The sequence below is a fragment of the Elephantulus edwardii genome, unplaced genomic scaffold (genome assembly GCF_000299155.1).
Source record: "Elephantulus edwardii isolate Elephantulus edwardi_28Jun2011 unplaced genomic scaffold, EleEdw1.0 scaffold00310, whole genome shotgun sequence".
Classification (NCBI taxonomy): domain Eukaryota; kingdom Metazoa; phylum Chordata; class Mammalia; order Macroscelidea; family Macroscelididae; genus Elephantulus; species Elephantulus edwardii.
Genome location: NW_006400060.1, coordinates 897,083 through 916,467, shown reverse-complemented (window position 1 = coordinate 916,467; position 19,385 = coordinate 897,083). Strand labels below are relative to the sequence as shown.

The 19,385-nt window shown below is 38.9% G+C and overlaps 1 protein-coding gene across 1 annotated transcript in view; it reads right to left on the bottom strand.

The window, feature by feature from the left end:
• Positions 1 to 19,059, bottom strand: part of CSTF2 (cleavage stimulation factor, 3' pre-RNA, subunit 2, 64kDa) — a 45,835-nt gene extending 26,776 nt beyond the window's left edge. Inside the window, exons 1-7 of the mRNA XM_006901141.1 lie at positions 19,002 to 19,059; positions 17,606 to 17,684; positions 17,051 to 17,220; positions 15,551 to 15,687; positions 14,976 to 15,095; positions 14,729 to 14,866; positions 11,776 to 11,899 (exon numbers count right to left, since the gene is read on the bottom strand). Of these exons, the coding sequence (XP_006901203.1) occupies positions 11,776 to 11,899; positions 14,729 to 14,866; positions 14,976 to 15,095; positions 15,551 to 15,687; positions 17,051 to 17,220; positions 17,606 to 17,684; positions 19,002 to 19,059 (826 nt within the window). The remainder of the gene's footprint in view (positions 1 to 11,775; positions 11,900 to 14,728; positions 14,867 to 14,975; positions 15,096 to 15,550; positions 15,688 to 17,050; positions 17,221 to 17,605; positions 17,685 to 19,001) is intronic.
• Between the last annotated feature and the right edge of the window lie 326 nt (positions 19,060 to 19,385).

The following is a 19,385-nucleotide window of genomic DNA, read 5'->3' as shown; positions in this document are numbered from 1 at the left end:
CTAAGAAATGAAGGAAAAGATGGACTAAAAATCAAAGACTGGAAATAACAAGCAAATAATACTAAAAAAAAAGGAGCAGCAATATTAATCTCTGAGAAAATAGACTTCAAGATGAAAACCACCATAAAAGATAAGGAAGTGCACTATATAACGATTAAAGAAAAGAAACCAACACATAACCTTGGTCAACATCTACACATCAAATGATAGACCTGCAAAATATATAATACAGCAGTTAACATACACGAAGAAAGAAACAGACAACACCTATAATATTAGTAGGAGGTTTTAACAGAACACACAAAGGACAAGCCAACTCGAAAGAAACTTAAAGATGCAAAAGACCTAAACTATAAAATTAGCCAACTCAACTTTGTGGATATATTTAGAATAGTGCACTCAACTAAAAGTCAGTTTACTTTCTTCTCAAGTGCACATGGTAAATTCTCCGGAATTGATCATATATTAGGAGATTATGTATATGTATACATGTGTACACACAAATATCTACAAAGCAGTCCTCAATAAATGAAAACTATTGGTTTATCAAGGAAATAAAAAATGAAATAAAAAAGTTCCTCAAGAAAAATGAAAATACAGTTTATTAAAACCTCTGGGATATAGCTTAGAAAGTCCTCAGGAGGCAGTTCATAGCAATAGGCACACAATATAAAAAAGGAAGAAAGAAGCAAAATTAGTAACCTAACTCAACACCTCCATCAAATAGAAAAAGACAAACAATCTAATCCCACAGACTAGAAAAAAGAAAATTATAAGAGTTTAAATCAATGATATAAAAAACAGTAACAATTGAAAGCGTCAATAAGAACAGGAGCTGATTCTTCATAAGGCTGCATTAAATAGTTCACTGGCGAACTGAAAGAGGTGATAGCAAAACAGAACTTATTGAAATGAAAATTATAATAATGGAATATTATGAAAAGCTATACTCCATTAAATTTGAAAACCTAGAGTAAATGGACAAACTCAGACACTACATTGAATGACATGGACAGATAGAGAACACTTAAATAGACTCATCAAAAAAGAAGAATTTGAGCAGGTCACAAGAAGACTCTTCCCCTAAAAAAGTGCTGTCCCAGATAGCTTCGGAGCTGAATTCAACTAAACATTCAGAGATGAACTATTACCAATCCTATTTAAATTATTTTTTAAAATAGAAAAAGAAAGAACACTCCTAGAGTCATTCTATGAAGCAAGCATAAGCCTAATAACAAAATCAGGCAAAGATACTATCAAAAAAGAAAACTGCAGACCAATATCTCTCATAAATACAGATGCAAAAATCTTTAGCAAGCAAGATCCTGGCCAAAAGAAGCCAACGATCTATATTTAAAAAATTCATCATGACCAAGTATGATTCATAACAGGTATGCAAGAATGGTTCAACATAAGAAAAGGAATCAGTGTAATTCATCACATTAACAAAACAAAGGACAAGAACCATAAAATCCTATCAACTGATGCAAAAAAGGCCTTTGACAAAATCTAGCACCCTTTCCTGATTAAAACACTCAACAAAATAGGAATAGAAAGGCATTTCCTCAACACAGTGAAAAGCACACATGCAAAACTTAGAGCCAACATCATTCTCAATGAAGACTGAAAGCATTCCCTTGCAAACTAGGATGTCAGCTATCACTACTGCTATTTAACGTTGTAAGTATTTTCTAGGTAAATATGACAAGGAAAGGAAATAAGAGGCATGCAGACTGGCAAAGAGGTGGTGAAACTGTCACCATATGCAGACGATAGGATAGTGTACACAGAAAATCCCTAAGACTCAACAAAAAACCTTTTAGAACTAGTAGAACTATTTAGCAAAGTGGCAGGATAGAAGATCAATATACAAAAGTCAGTGGGATTCCTCTACAGTAACATAGGAAATCCAGAATAGGAAACTAAGAAAGCAGTATCATTTATAATTTTTGTTATTATGTCCTGTAAAGTTGACTACAACTATGCACTAAACCTCTGAATAATGCTCTTTCCTGAGCCAATCTCACTGTCTCTGAAACACCTACCTTCATTACCCCAATTATTGCGCCAATTCATCTCATCCAGGGTCTTCCTCTTCTGCACTGTCCCTCCACCCTTTGAAGCATGATATCCTTCTCCAAAAATGGGCCCCTCCTGGCTACATGCTCAAAGTATGCAAGAAGGAGCTTCAAAATCCTTGCCTCCAAGGAGCAGCTTGATTTCACTCTCTCTAGGGCAGACCTGTTAGTTCTCTTGGCAGTCCTTGGTAAGTTCAATACTCTTCTCCAGCACCACAACTCAAAGGTATAAGTTATTTTGTCATCATTGGTCATTGTCCAGCTTTCTGATGCATTGCATGTAATTGTGAAGACCACCACCTGTATCAGGCACATCTTAGTCTCTAGACTAATATCCTTGCTCTCCAGCACTCTAGAGAGGTCCCTGACAGCAGATTTTCCTCATGCAATTCGCCTTTTGATTTCCAGGACACCTGGTGTTGACTGTGGAACTGAGTAAGCGGAAACTGTTAACACTCTCACAATCTCATCTACATCTACCATGATGCTGCTAATTGGCCCAGACTGGGAATCTTCATTTTATTGATGTTGATGATGATCCATACTGCAGATTACAGTCCTTGAGCCTCTGCAGAAATGCTTCAGGCCCTCCTTGGTTTTAGCAAATACATCACCTGCATAACACAGGCTCTTGATGAGTCTTCATTCTAGCTCATAAAGTCCAGCCTCCTAAATGATCTGTTCTGCATACAGATTGATGAGGCATGAGGTAAGGATGAATCTCTGATGCACTCCTTTTCTAATTTTGAACCATGCAGTGTTTCCTTGCTTTGTTCTGATGACTACCTTCTTTACCAAGTATATGTTTCACAGGAGTACAATCAGGTGTTCTGGGATTCCCATTCTTCTCAAGGTTAGTCACCATTTATTGTGATCCACACAGTCAAATGTCTTTGCATAGCCAATGAAACACAGACACTCCTCTGGTACTCTCTTTTAGCCAAGATCCATCTGACATTGGCAATTAAGACCCTAGTGCCACAGCTTCTTCTAAACTCAGTTTGTATTTCTGGTAGTTCAGTTGCTTTTGAATAATCTTCAGCAGGATTTTGCTTGCAAGTGATATTAGTGATATCATTTGATAATTTCCACACTCTGTTGGATCACCTTATTTTTGAATGGGAATAAATATGGATATTTTCCAGTCAGTTGGCCAGATAGTTGTCCTCCAAATTTCTTGGCATAATCTGGCGAGCATGCCCAGGACTGCATCTGTTTGTTGAAATATGTCAACAGGTATTCCATCAATTCCTGGGGCCTTGTGTTGTTGTTTTTTCAATTCCTTCAGAGCAGCTTGTTGTTATGTGCTATTGAGTCATTTGTGACCCTATGTACAACAGGCTGGAACCGTACTCTATCCTGAGCCAACCTCAGTGTCTCTTGACACATCAACCCACATTGCCTAAGTCAATGAATCAATTCATCTCATCAGGGTCGTTCTCTCTTGTGCTGTCCCTCCACCCTTCCAAGCATGAAGTGTCTCTCAAGGAATGGTCCCTCCTTGCAACATGTCCAATGTATGTCAGATGGCGCTTCAAAATCCTTGCCTCCAGGGAGAAACTTGGTTTCACCCTTCCCAGAATCTGTTTGTTCTCATTGCAGTCTATGATATAGTCAATATTCTTCTCCAGCACCATAGCTCAAAAACATCCATCCTCCTTCTATCATCCTTAGTCATTGTCCAGCTTTCTGATGCATCAGGCACACCTTAGTCTCCAGACTGACACTGTTGCTCTTCAATACTCTACGCAGGTCCCTGAGAACAGATTTTCCCAATGCAATTTGTCTTTTGTGGAGCCAAGCAAACCTGAAGCTGTTAACAATCCCAATCTCTTTACCGTCTATCATGATGTTGTCAATCATCCTAATGGTGAGAATCTTTGTTTTCTTGATATTGAGCTTCAAAACATATTTAAGGTTGCAGTCCTTGACTTTCTGCAGCAAATGCAGGTCCTCCTCCGTTTCAGCAAGCAAGGCTGTGTCATCTGCATAATGCAGGTTGTTGAGGAATCTTCCAATATGTCACATCCTCATAGAGCCCAACCTCCCAGATGATCTGTTCCACATATATAGGATGAAAGGGTATGGAGATAGGATGCATCCCTGGTGTACAACTTTCCTAATGTTGAACCATGCAGCATTTCCTTGCTCTGTTCTGACGACTGCCTCCTGGTCCAAGAATGGCTTTCACACAAGCACAATCAAGTGTTCTGGGATTCCCCTTCTTCTCAGAATTAGCCATAATTTGGTGTGATCCACACAGTCAAATGCCTCTACACAGTCAATGAAACACAGATAGACATTACTCTGACACTATATGCTTTTAGCCTAGATCTATCTAACATTGGCTATAACATCCCTAGTGCCATGGAGTCTTCCAAACCCAGCCAGCACATCTAGCAGCTAGTTCTCTGTTGATGTACTGTTCCAGTTGTTTTTGGACAATTTTCAGCAGGATCTTGCTTGCATATGATATTAATGATATTGTTCAATAATTTCCAAACTCTGCTGGGTCATCTTTTTTTTAATTGGGAACAAATATGGATCACTTTTAGTCAGCTGGCCAGGTGGTTGTCCTCCAGATTTCTTGGCACAACTTGGTGAGCATGTCCAGGGCAGCATATGTTTGTTGAATTATGTCATCAGTTCCTAGGGCCTTGATTTTTGTCAATTCCTTCAGAGCAGTTTGAATTTCCACCTTCCATAGGCTCTTGATCATATCTTGTTTCATGAAATTCTTCTGTCAGTCAATTCTCTTTGGTACAGTAACTCTGTACACTCCTTCCATCTTCTTTTAATACGTCCTGGATCATTTAATATGCTGCCCAAAGCATCCTTAAGTATTGCAACTCAAGGCTTGAATATGTTCGTCAGTTCCTTCATCTTAAGAAATGTCAAATAAGTTCATCCTTTTTTATTTTCCAACTCTTTGCACATTTCATTATAATACTTTGTGTTTTCTTCGGGTGCTGCTCTTTGAAATCTTCTGTTCAGCTCCTTAACTTCCTGATTTCATTCCTTTGCTTTGGCTTCTCAGCATTTACTGCACTTTCATATTCTCGTCTGACCTCCATCTTAGTCTTTTCTTCTTCCTTTCTGTAGTATCTTTTGCATTCTTCCTGGACGATATTCTTGGATCCTCCCACTGCTCATCTGGTCTTTGCTCATTACTGTTCAAGGGCTCAAAGCTTTCCTGAGATGGTTTTGAAATTCAGGTGGGATAGACTCAAGATCAAATTTTGGTTCCTGTGGATTTGATTTAACCCTCTTTAGATTTAGTTTGAACTTGTATATGAGCTGCTGGTCTGTTGCACTATTAGCACGTGGCCTACTTTTTAAAGAAAGTATCAACTTTCTCAAGTGATTCTACAGATGTAATCAATCTGGTTCCCAGGCATACCATCAGGTGAAATCCATGTATATAGTCTATGTTTTATGTTTCTTTTAAAAGGTACTCACATAGAATAAATAATTTATTGTACACAATTCTATCATTCTATCTTCAACCTCAGTTCTGTCACCAAGTCCATATTTTCCAACTACTGATCCTTCTTCCCTGTACCCAAATTTTGCACTCGAGTCACCTATTTTTTTTTAGTCACCTATTTTTATTAATGCATCTTGGTTACATGTTTGATCAATTTCTGACTGCAAAATTTTGTATAAATCATCCATTTCCTCTTCTTTTATTCTGGTTGTTGGTGCATATATTTGAAGAATAGTGGTTTTCACTGGACTTCTTTGTATCTGTATGAGTATTATCCTATCACAACACTGTATTTCAAGATGGATCTAGAAATGACTTTTTAATTATGAAAGCAACCCCATTAGCCAACCACAAATTAAGATATTTTGGAATAAACCTAATTAAAGACACAAAAGACAATTATAAGGAAAATTACAAATCACTACTGCAAGGAAAAAAATAAGAGACCTAACTAAGCATTTCACTGTTCATGGATAAGAAGACCTAACATAGCAAGTATGATTGTCCTACCAAAAACAATCTACATGATTAATGTAATCCCAATACAGAGAGCAGGTTTATTTGGAAAGGAAAGAGAACTCAAATAGGAAAGCACTCTGAAAAACAAAAATGAAGTGGGAGACAAAGCAGTCCCTGATATCAAAACCTATTACACCATCATAATAACCAAAACAGTATCATACTGGTACAATGACAGATACATAGACCAATGGAGCAGAATAGAGAACCCAGAAATTAACTCATCATTGAGTTCTGGTGTTCTTGTGCTAAGAAGCTGATCTACAATCCCAAAGGCACGCAGTTTGAATCTATAAGCTGCTCCATGGGGGGACATATGGGAAGTGTCGTCATTACCCCCCCCCACCAACTGCCTCAGAAAACTCATGGGCCAGCTATGGGTCAATACAAACTAACAGTACACAACAGCAACCACCACCTAAGGTCAAGTGGTATTCAACAAGGAAACAAAATCTATCAAATGGGGAAAGGACCACTTCTTCAACAAATGGTGCTGGAAAAACTGGATGTACAGAAAAACTAAAGCAGAATCCACATCTCACACCATACACAAAAATCAACTCAAGGGGGTTCAGAGACCCAAGGCAAAGCCCCAAATCATAAAAACCCTGAGAGACAAAATGGGACCAAACTCAGATGTCTGATCCTATGATATAAACTGTGCTGCCCAATGGAATACTATGCAGCACTAAGAAACAACACTTTTGTAAAATAATATATAGCATGGGAAAGTCTAGAGAGAATTATGCTGAGTGACATTAACTCAGTCTCATAAGGATAACTGTACCATTATTATAAAAATAGAAGGATAACATGTAAAATGTGGATAAGTCTAAAAAGGGAAGGGGAGGGGGACAGGGGAGTGGAATGTGGGTAAGGGTGGAAATCACTAAGGAGAGTCTGTGGGCTGTAGGGCAGGGTGGGACAAGGAGATAAAAGTATTAGGAAAGATCCAATGCATAGTTCAAAGGTGATCAGTTTTATAAAACACAATGTTACAAGTGATCATATGAAACACAATGTGAATGAAGGACTGTGTGAAACACAATGTATGTGAATTCTGTATGCAAATCAATATAAAATATGTAAAAACCCAACTGTGTCAAGAATAGATCTGATGCATTAAACACCAACTACTCAAGTCCAGACTGTTGGATAAAATCAAGGACAACATTAAGGAAGAAAGCAAAACATCATTTAAAAGACAGGAAAGAAAGAAAAAAATTAAAATGGATGTCAGAATAAACTCTGAAACTGCTTGAACAGAGAAGCTGAAGCAAAAAAAAAAAAGCCAACCACAAATTAACACGAGAGCTAAACAGAAAATTCAAAGGGCTGCTAGAGAAGACAAATGAAAATATTATAAAGAAATGTACAAGACCGAGAGTTAGAAAACCAAAAGGGAAGAACATGCTCAAGTTTTCTCAAGCTGAAAGAATTGAAGGAAAAATTCAAGCCTTGAGTTACAACACTGAAGGAAGGATTCTATGGTCAAAATATTGAATGATGAACAAATAATCAAAAGATGGAAGGAATATAGTTACTGTATAAGAAAAAACTGGTTGATGAGGTGTTTTGGCAAACAGATGTAATCCTTCCTATACTTCCATTCTCACTTGTCTTTAATAAGATGAAAACTTCTAACTAACTGCAAGAGAGACATAATAGTGCCTATTTCAAATAAAGATCATCCAACTGGATGCAAAAATTATTGAACATTTCCATTATTATCACATATAGGTAAAATCTTCCTGAAGATTATTAAAAAAATAGCTGGATCACTACTTAGAAAACTGCCAGAAATTCAACCTGGATTCACAAGAGGCCACGGGGACCAGGTATATAATTGTTGGTATCAGATGGGATCTTGGTTGAAAGCAGAGTACACCAGAAAGATGGTTACTTGTATTTTATTGACTGTGCAAAGGCATTTGACTGAGTGGTTCATAATAAATTAAAGGCTAATATTAAGAATGGGAGGGAGCTCTGGTGGCTTAGTGGCAAGAAGCTGCACTACAATCTCAAAGGTACCTGGTTCAAGGCCACCAGCTGCTCCATGGGAGAAGCATGGGCTCCTATGTGGTGTGATTAACTGCCTCTGAAAACCTGCTGGAGGATTAGCTATGGGTCAGTTCTGATTCTATGGTACACAATAACAACAAAGAATGGGAATTCGAGAACATTAATTGTGTTCATGCGAACCTGAGCTTGAACCAAGAAGCAGCTGTTGGAACTGAACAAGGGGATTTTGCATGGTTTAAAATCAGGAAAGGTGTGCATCAGCGTTATATCGTTTCACTATACCTATTTAGTATATACACTGAGCAAACTATAAAACAAATATGACATCAAGATTAGAAGTCGACTCATCAACAATCTATGTTATGCAGATTGCACAATCTTATTAGAGAACAGTAAAGAGAATCTGAAGCACTTATTGGTAAAGATCAATTCAGTATGGATTACACCTCAACACTAATAAAAGCCCTTACAACTGGACTAATATGCAACATCATGATAAATGGAGAAAAAAATTGACGTTTATGAGGTTCTCATTTTTTTTGGGTCTATAATCCAAATCCACGGAAGCAGCAGTCAAGAAACCAAAAGATGTGTTCTTGCACTGGGAAAATCTGCTGTCAAGAACCCCCAGTTAAAATGCAAAGATGGCACTAATATGCACTTAATCCGAGTCATGGTATTTTCAATTGCTTCATTACGTATGTGAAAGCTGGACAATAAATAAGGAATAACAAAGAATTGATGCCTTTGAATTGTGGTGTTAGTGAGAATTAAATATACCATAAACTACCAAAAGAACAAACAGTTCTGCCTTACAAGTGTTGCCAGAATGCTCCTTAGAGGCAAGGATAAGACTTCATGTCAGTCTCTGGGGAAGAATAATAGAAAAAATAGAGGGTTTGCAAAAGAGAGGAAAGGTCCTTAAGAAGATCGACTGACAGTGACTGCAACAATGAGCACAGACAAGCAGAGACTGTGAGAATGGTGCATAATTGAGTAAAATTATATTGTTCATAGTTAAACTGGGCAAGACTACTACAAGTAGAAACAACAGCACAATGCTAGTTTGGCTAATCGAAGATGCAGATCCATAAACTGCACATTAACAGTCCGTGAGAAAATTAAGAAACTGAAAGTAGGATTTAGAAACTTTATAGCAATTTGACCTCCAATGAGATGCACTTACACAGTGATATCAACAATGGGCTTAAGTACAACAGTGATTATGAGGATGGTGCAGGATCAAGAAGAGTATTGTTCTGTTGTATACAGGGTCACAATACATCAGAGCCACCTTGGGAGGAGACAAGATATTCAAGTGCATTATTAGATCACTTGCTTCACTGAACATGGTAGACCAGTTTGGGTCATATATGACATTGACTGCATGTTTGTTATGTGCAGTAGGGTCACACTTTAAATCGAGCTATTTAAAGATAACTCAATGCTGTGAGGTTGATTCTGACTCACAGTGATTTACTATATGGGGTTTCAACAACTGTACATCTTTATTGGGGAAACCACCTATTTTCCTCCTGTGGAGTAACTGGTGGATTCAAACTGCCAACCTTTTGTTGAAGAGTCCAACATGCAAAGTACTATGCCACCAGAATATCTTATTTTAAGGGTTAGGTAGGTGTTTCTTAAAAATGTGTAAAACAACAACAACAACAACTTGGAACACATTGTAAGAGGTTAATAGAAGTCATGATGGCACACTGGATAAAGCACTCAGTCATCTCAGAGGGTCAATAGTTGGTACCTATGAGCCCGTCAGTGGAGAAAGACATGTAGTCTGAGACTGTAAATATATCCACCTAATTCTCTTCATTAACATCATCTCTCCCAGCCATGTGGGAAAAGAGAAAGCAAAGGTTTAGAAGCCCATTTTTTAAAATAAAAACAAAATGAAAAATCTACTGTATCACCTCTTTAAAATTAGGATATTTTTTCATGAATGATGCAGATTAAATTCATACAAAGTGTGGAAAATGGTGTTACATACACAGAGATGGAGTAAAATAAAGACTTAACAAAAAAAATGTGTAAAACTGGAATCCATTTCTTTTGCCAAAAGAAAATTTAAGTTTCATTATAACTACACAGTATAAATTAAAATCCTGAGCTTGCCGAAATTTCTTATAAAAATTCATCTTTCATTTGTTGTCAACTCTATGAAGACTAGTTTTTCGGGAAAAAAAAATGTCGATTCAAATTACCTTTCCTAAGATGGATTGAGGCTCAATGTCAAGAAGACAAAGATTCTCACCACTGGACCAATTGGCAGCATCAGGATGGATGGTGAAGAGATTGAGATTGTACACAGCTTTAGTTTGCTTGGCTCCATAGTCAACAGTCTTGGCACCAGCAGCCAGGAAATTAAAAGGCGCATTGCCATGGGAAAGTCTGCTGTTAGGGGCCTCTCCAAAGTGCTGAAGAGCAATGGTATCTCTTTGGAGACTAAGGTGCGTCTGATACAGGTCATGGTCTTTGCAATCACCTGTTATGCATCAGAGAGTTGGACAATGACCAAGGAGGATAGAAGGAGAATTGATGCCTTTGAGATGTGGTGCTGGAGAAGAGTATTGAGAATACCATGGACTGCTAGGAAAACAGATTTGTCCTGGAAAGGGTTAAACCGGGTGGCTCCTTGGAGGCAAGGATTCTGAGGCTCTGTCTAACATACTTTGGACATGTTGTGAGGAGAGACCGGTCCTTGGAGAGGGACATCATGCTTGGGAGGGTGGAGGGACAGCGCAGGAGAGGAAGGCCCTCTATGAGGTGGATTGATTCAGTGACTGGGATAATTGGGATGGGAGTGTCAGAGACGGTGCGATTGGCACAGGACAGAGCAGAGTTTAGGGCTGTTGTACATAGGGTCGCTATGAGTCGCAAGCGACTCGACGGCACATAACAACAACAACAACAACAACAAGTAGTATAATCAATCTGATCCTAATTAACTAAAAGATAGAAGTCTTGAGGTATTACAAACGTTAAATTTATCATGTTTTCAGTGTTAATACAGATATTTATTATGTGGAATTGTTATCTTGCTCATAAACTCTTCATGAGCTTAGATATGACCTTTGAATGATAGTTAAAAGTGTAAAATTCTACTTCAAGAAATATGTAGAAGTTTTTCTACTCTTATTAGAATTAGTTTATACTTACTGAAGCACACTTCTATGATTACTAAATACAACGAAAAATGTGATTATCTATTTTATGCCTGTTTTAGTCATGTGTTTTTTAACCTAATAACATTTGGCTTTTAATGTGAGAATAAGTCCATTTTTATTTAGTGGAATTACAACTGTACTTCATTTTATTCCTTCCATTTTAAAGTACCTTTACTTACCTTACATCATTGCTGCCTTTCCCTTATTTTTTTCTGGTATGAGTAAGTTTCCAGTAATTCTATTCTTCCTCTTATTATCTCAAAGTTTTACTGCAATTTTCCACTTTACTTTCCCTTTCCCCACTTTATTAAGTAAATAAATAAATATGATTTATATATAAGAAATCAACCGTTTCTTTCATGTAGGATATATAATTTCTAAGGTATATGAATTGTATATTTAAAGCCTTTCCCATCTAATAATTTGGCTACATTGTGATATTAGCAATAACAAAATTTTAGCAAAGCACTCTTAATGATAAAATTACCTCCAGGAGGTAAAGAACCAGGGCCAGGTCCTGTTACAGCAGCTGGTATTTGCCCTGGTGCTGGAACTCCACCTTGCATAGAAGTTTGCATCAGAGGAGGTGCGCCATTGACGTGCATTCCACCCTGACCAAGAGAAAATAAAATCTTCAAATCAATACACCCAAATGTCTATTAACTTTGCTTTTTTATAGTATGTACTCTGTAGCAGTAGTATGTACTATCTACACTAAACATATATAACACATTTTTAGTTCCACAGAAACAAGTTACAAAACAACTGATATCAGGTTATATATAGCACAGTTAAGATACAGCATATTAGAAATTGCTAGGTCTTATCTGTGTGACAAGGCAGAATGTACTTTCTGTTGCTGATTTCACAATTGGAACCAAGCAACAAGTGTTTAAGAAAAAAGGATCCTAAAGGAGAAACAGAAGAATAGGAATATTTCTAAAGCAATTTCTGGCTGTTACCATTTTTAAGATGAAACAATGTATTTGACCTATCTTTCCTTAATTCTTCCGTAGATAGAACTGATTTTTGAGGAATGTGCATTTTTTTAATGATATATTAAAGTTCCTTGGAAGAAAGGGAATGTTATATTTTTATCTGTGTATCTCACTAAAGAACTAAGCAGCCTCTTAAGAGAGAAAGAACTCAGTAAGGACTAAATGCTAGAAAACACACACACACACACAGAGTATACTTTCAGACATACTGAACAGAAAATTGTAAAACAGACAAGATGCAGACCTCATTCAATTTCTGTGAAGATTAAATGAGATAATGTATAAGGAATAATGAGGTACCAATCATAATGTGGACATATATAGAGAGAGTTTGAAAAAGAATGCATGAGAAAGATCTCTCTTTGCTTTACATACTTGGAATTGAGTTCACGCTGTTGCCAGAGGTTCTGCAACATGGAAATTGTTTTTATGCTTAAAAACAAAAATTATCATCTCTAGTAGAAGATTCCTGGCCATTCTTTTTCCAGTATGTTGTTGTTGTTAGGTGCCGTCGAGTCACCTGCGACTCATAGCGACCCTATGTACAACAGCCCTAAACTCCGCTTTGTCCTGTGCCAATCGCACCGTCTCTGACACTCCCATCCCAATTATCCCAGTCACTGAATCAATCCACCTCATAGAGGGCCTTCCTCTCCTGCGCCGTCCCTCCACCCTCCCAAGCATGATGTCCCTCTCCAAGGACCGGACAATCCTCACAACATGTCCAAAGTATGTTAGACGGAGCCTCAGAATCCTTGCCTCCAAGGAGCCACCCGGTTTAACCCTTTCCAGGACAAATCTGTTTGTTTTCCTAGCAGTCCATGGTATTCTCAATACTCTTCTCCAGCACCACATCTCAAAGGCATCAATTCTCCTTCTATCCTCCTTGGTCATTGTCCAACTCTCTGATGCATAACAAGTGATTGGGAAGACCAAAGCCTGTATCAGACGCACCGTAGTCTCCAGAGAGACACCATTGCTCTTCAGTACTTTGGAGAGGTCCCTAACAGCAGACTTTCCCATGGCAATGCGCCTTTTAATTTCCTGGCTGCTGGTGCCAAGACTGTTGACTATGGAGCCAAGCAAACTAAAGCTGTGTACAATCTCAATCTCTTCACCATCCATCCTGATGCTGCCAATTGGTCCAGTGGTGAGAATCTTTGTCTTCTTGACATTGAGCCTCAATTCATATTGTAGGCTGCAGTTCTTGACACTCTGCAGCAGGCGCTTCAGGTCCTCCTCAGTTTCAGCAAGCAAGGTTGTGTCATCCGCATAACGCAGACTGTTGATAAATCGTCCACCAATCTTGACCCCACATTTCTCCTCATAGAGCCCAGCCTCCCGGATAATCTGTTCTGCATACAGGTTGAAAAGGTATGGAGATAGGATACATCCCTGGCATATGCCCTTCCCAATTTTGAACCATGCAGTGTTCCCTTGCTCTGTTCTGACGACTGCCTCCTGGTCCAAGTATAAGTTTTGCATTAGAACGATCAAGTGTTCTGGGATTCCCATTCTTCTTAGAGTCAGCCATAGTTTGTTATGATCTACACAGTCAAATGCCTTTGCATAGTCAATGAAACACAGATAGACATTCCTCTGGTATTCCCTGCTTTCAGCCAAGATCCATCTAACATCAGCTACAATATCTCTAGTACCCCGACCCCCCCTTCTAAACCCAGCCTGGACTTCTGGTAGTTCTCTGTTGCTGTGCTGTACCAGTCGTTTTTGGATAATCTTCAGTAAAATCTTGCTTGCATGTGAAATCAGTGAGATTGTTCTGTAGTTTCCACATTCTGTTGGGTCACCTTTCTTTGGGATAGGAACAAATATAGATCTCTTCCAGTCAGTTGGCCAAGTGGTCGTTCTCCAGATTTCTTGGCACAACTTGGTGAGCACATCCAGGGCAGCATCTGTTAACTGAAATATGTCAATTGGTATACCATCTATTCCTGGAGCCTTATTTTTTGCCATTTCCTTCAAAGCAGCCTGAACTTCTTCTTTCATCACCATAGGCTCTTGCTCATATGTTGTTTCATGAAATTCTTCTGTGTCTTCCAATTCCTTTCGATACAGTGACTCAGTATACTCCTTCCATCTTCTTTTAATACTTCCTGGATCATTTAACATTCTGCCAAAAGCATCCTTGATTATAGCAACTCGAGGTTTGAATTTGTTCTTCATTTCCTTGAGCTTAAGATATGCTGAGCGAGTTCGGCCCTTTTGATTTTCTGACTCCAACTCCTTGCACATTTCATTGTAATATTTTGTTTTGTCATCCCGTGCTGCCTTTTGAAATCTTCTATTCAACTCTTTAGTATCTTGAATTCTTCCCTGTGCTTTGGCTTCTCTGCGCTCCAGTGCAATTTTCAGAGTATACCCTCCTAAAAAGAAATGACATTCTAAAAGAGGTAAAAGAAACAGTGAAAGATAATACCCTACCAAAGACTGTGCCTGAGGAGCCTGAGGATTTTGCTGGTTCACTGACACACTGGATCCTAGACCAGGCACAGAGCCATGGACTGGTTGAGGGTTGCCTGTAATCAGTGTTGGGATATTTGTCTGGCGATGTAGAATTTTCTAAAAAGTAAAAAGACAAAACTATAAGCCGTCCATTTAACAAATAATTATGCAGGTTCCACCTCATCCAAGGTATACTCTATTTCCAGAAAAGCAGTAGAGTACTCACCAGTGCAATTTCCGGATCTACAATTCTCATCACCACTTGTGCTTGAAGTAAGGCATAGGCCAGCTGAGGGTTCTGAAGCAACATGTTTCGTGCTTCCTGGGGACTATTTTGGACACAGAGCTGAGAAGATATGCGGATTTCATCATCAGGCTCAATACTATTAGAGGTCAAGAGTAATTGAATGTCATTTCCATTTGAGAAATGTAATATTCAAAAGATGCAAACTATCATTAGTTTTTACTTAGCACACAAAATCTTGGTCATGGCAGGTAACAGAATGAAGAGGCATTTCAAATACCATATTGTCACTTTGGGGAAAACATACATACAACCCCACCCCATATCTGATTTCTACAGACTACAAAACTCAGTCAAGACTATTTGTATAAAACAATGGGAAGCTTGCTATATAAAATGTAAAACATACTATGTGTATATGGAATACTAAAAATGCAGGAAATGGTGGTATACAGACACACATATTTGAGCTCAGGGAACTATTTCCACTGTCTTACCAATTACTCCTTAAAATCTGATGTGATCTGATTTGTCCGTAACCTAATGACTCCTCATACCTTCATTTGTTTCATCAGTTCAAACATCTGTTCTGGTGGAAGACTGGCAACTGCTTTGCTAATGGACTCAGGGGCATCCTCAGGACTGATTGTCTCTCCATAAGGTGACTCAATGACTGGGGCACCAGTGCCAAGGCCTGGTTGGAAGAAAGCACAAGAAAGCTAAGGAGATAAAGAGCTAAATCACTTCAAGCATCTACCTCCCAGGGATACTATAAAGGCCTTTAAAAGTTCTTGGCACTGAGAAATACGTAATTTGCAAGTCTCTTGCTTGTGTGGAGGCTAGTGACAGTATTTTTTGCTATCAGAGGAAAGAAGGAACTATGATCACACAAATGGACAATGTTAACCTAAGGCATATGAATTTCTGACAAAACACTGCAGAAGAAAAGGTTGAAACAGGGGTGGGGGGAAGCTAATTTCAAAGGGAATTCTTGGTGCCATTTGAACCATGCCAGTCTTTTCAATTACTTGCTATGCATCTGAAAGTTGGACAATGACTAATGATAACAGAAGCAGTGAGGCCTTTGAGTTGTGATGTTGGACAAGTGTAGAAAATATCCCATGGACTGCCAAAAAACAAACAAATCTGTCTTAGAGAAAGTTGCAACCAGGGTGTTTCTTGGAGTAGAGAATGATGAAGCTTTGCCTCATATACTTTGGGCATGCTGCTAGGAGGCTCAGTCCTTGGAAAAGGACATCATGCTTGGAAAAGTGGAAGGTCAGAGAAACAGAGGAAGACTTTCAACAAGAAGGAATGACACAGTGATTGTAATGATGGGCTCAAGGATATCAGAGATGATGACGATGTCACAGGCTAGGGACGGGTTCAGATCCTGGTTGCTATGCTGTTGTTGTTGACTGCCTTCAAGTCAAGCACAACTCATAGCGATCCTATGAACAAAAGGCCTGAAGCCTTTCTATAACTATCGATGTTTATCAAAGTTCAGTTTCCAGAGTCATGTTGGGCATGTTGTTCAGGAAGCTGAGACATAGTCAATTCCATAGCACATAACGACATTGCTTCTGTAAAAATGTGTAATGTTCTGGAATGTGATTTTAACAGTGGGCTCAAATATACCAGAGCTGGTGAGTATGGCACAGGATAGGGCAGGGTTCAGATCATAGGGTTGCTATGAGTTCTACCTGACTCAATGGCATATAATAACAATAACATCATTACTTCATGGGGGGAAAGTGTAAGAAAGCCTTAATATCCCTACCAGTTACAAATATGGCAACATAGTCACACCAGTGGTGAATGCGAACATGATTCACACTTAGTGATGGCTTGGGAGCCTGAATTAGCTTATCTTTAACTAGAATTCAATTCTTTGGCAACTGAAAGATTTTCCATGTTAATTTGTAGGTATCTCAAATCAAGCAAGTAAAGAAACTATGACTAACCATTTCAGCATATTCTAGAACATACCTCAAATGTAAAATCTTCAAATGCATCTTTATTAAGCCATATTTCATGTAACTTGGGTTTACACTTACTCTTCAGTTCTTCTTTGTTCTTCTCACTAGCTGCATTATCTACTCGAAGGGCTCTACCACTGAACTCACGCCCGTTAAGGTTCCGCATGGCACTAAGGGCTGTCTCCTGGTCTTGGTATTCACAGAAGCCATAGCCCTTTGGTTTTCCTGTCTCTCTGTCATACACCAACCTGGAGAACAGAATCAAGTATTGGATATTGCACATCCAGGGTTCTTATTAATACTTTCATGCTATAATTTGGCCCACTATAGGCTAAAACCTTGTAATTTCACCTATGTGTCATTCATCTTTTTTAAAAAGATTTTTTTCTTAATGAAAAAACAAAACCTCAATCTAACACTGTATGGATGTACATACATTCATACACATATCTTTTAAATGACAGTGTATGTGAATTATATGGAAGATGAATTATACCTCCATGAAGCTGTTATTAAGAAAGTATACATATTTAAAAAGTAACACTGTAAATAGTAATTCCTACTATTCCTAATGGCCAAATCTGTGACAATTTTTAAGAACAAAACACCATCAGAAAAAAAAGGGAACTTCACCTGAAACTAACAACAGGTCCAACTTCAGAAAAGATGTCCTTTAACTGTTCTTCAGTAGCTTCATAAGGTATGTTCCCCACTGAGGAAGAAAAAATGGGTTGATGTATTAAAATCCCAAGTTTGTTACTTACACTTGAAGTGAGAAAAATAAGTAGCATATTATCTGCTTTTATTATTGAGTCTGTAATAAGTGGCTCAAAATTGTGTTCTCTAAATCCTAGTTTCTTGGAACTCCATCAGAAGAGATTCTAATCTTGTCTTCTGACAAAAACAAAACAAACCGTGGAGAAGATGAAATAAAATGTATCCACTGCTATCAAAAGCCAACTAATGGTAATCTTTCTTTGGGTTCCCAAGGCTTTAAAAGCTCTGGTGGCTTAGTGGAATTGTATCACCAATCCAAATTATGTGATTCAAATCCACCAGTTGCTAGCAGGGAGAATGATGGGCAATCTCCTCCCATGTGATTTATTGCCTTTGAACATCAGCTGGAGAGTCAGATATGAGTTGGTTCTACATTGTGTGTACAGAACAACAAGTCTTAATAGGAGGAGAATGCCACATCTTTCTCCTAAAGCTGCTGGAACATTCAAATGGCATTCAACTTTTTATAAACTGTCCAATACTTAATCTACTATGCCAGCAAGGAACTTTAAATATGAAGGAGTTAAGTGTAATAGGCACTCCTAGATGTTAGTTTTCAGATTGTTATGACAAGTGTTATATATTCCTTAACGCTGGTGCAAATAAATACTTAGGCTTACTTGTCCACATTTACACACACGAGATAAAAATCAAGGACTGTAGTGGAGTATGTTTAAAACGGCTTATTTGGGCCAGAAAGTACTCAGAATAAAATAAATCTTCTTGGATTCCTTCGTTGAGGGCTTACTCGTACATTCACTCATTTATAATACACACCAGGGGGCTTCTACTACTATCAGTGAACTACAATGTTACCAGTAAAAGAGCAGAAAGGAGTAGAGGGAGTCCTTATTAGAGGACAGAAAGCAAACACTGGTATCTATCTACTCTCTCTGCATTCGAGAACAGGAAATGAGGACTAGTATAGGGCAGGGAGAGGGAGGAACTGTTGCCATGCACCCTGACTTGCAGACAAAAACTAAAGTTCGCCAAATAAATACACAGAAGCTGAAACAAGTCTAACTCTCTCAGCAATAGCGTAGAAAGGGTGCGGAACCTCAGAAGAAGGGAAGTATCTCCTTGCCCACAAATACACCAGGCTGGCCGCCCACAAGATAAGCTAGTAGAACTCCATGCCCCGACCCATCCATCACAGGTTCATAAGGTGAGAGAGTTCCAGGGGGGCAATCCTCGTAGCTCCCTGCCTCTTTCTGCCCTTCCCGGACGCTGAGCTCCACCGTTTTCCTCTCACCGAACACAGAACGAAGTGAACGATCCACCGCAGGGTCCCTCACAGTCAAACCCGCCATAGCTCTTCCCCAATGGCTTCCGCTGTGCTGAGCACACTTCCGTCCGGCGCGTGGACTCAGCGCCAAACATGCTTCCGTACTGCGCGTGAGCCGGAAGCTCCCGGCCAGCGGGACTTAAGGCCACCCCCTTGACGTCTTTCTATTACCCAATGCTTCCGTCACGTCGCGGAGGGAATCACCTCTCTGCCCTGTTGAGTTCTGGCCTTTCCTGGCACATTTGTCTTAGAGATAGAGGAATCACTGGGTAACTGAAGCTCATTTATCAGGGCGCCTTCATTTTCATTCTCTAAAAAGGAAGACAAATGGTTGCCCCACCCAATCAGCGT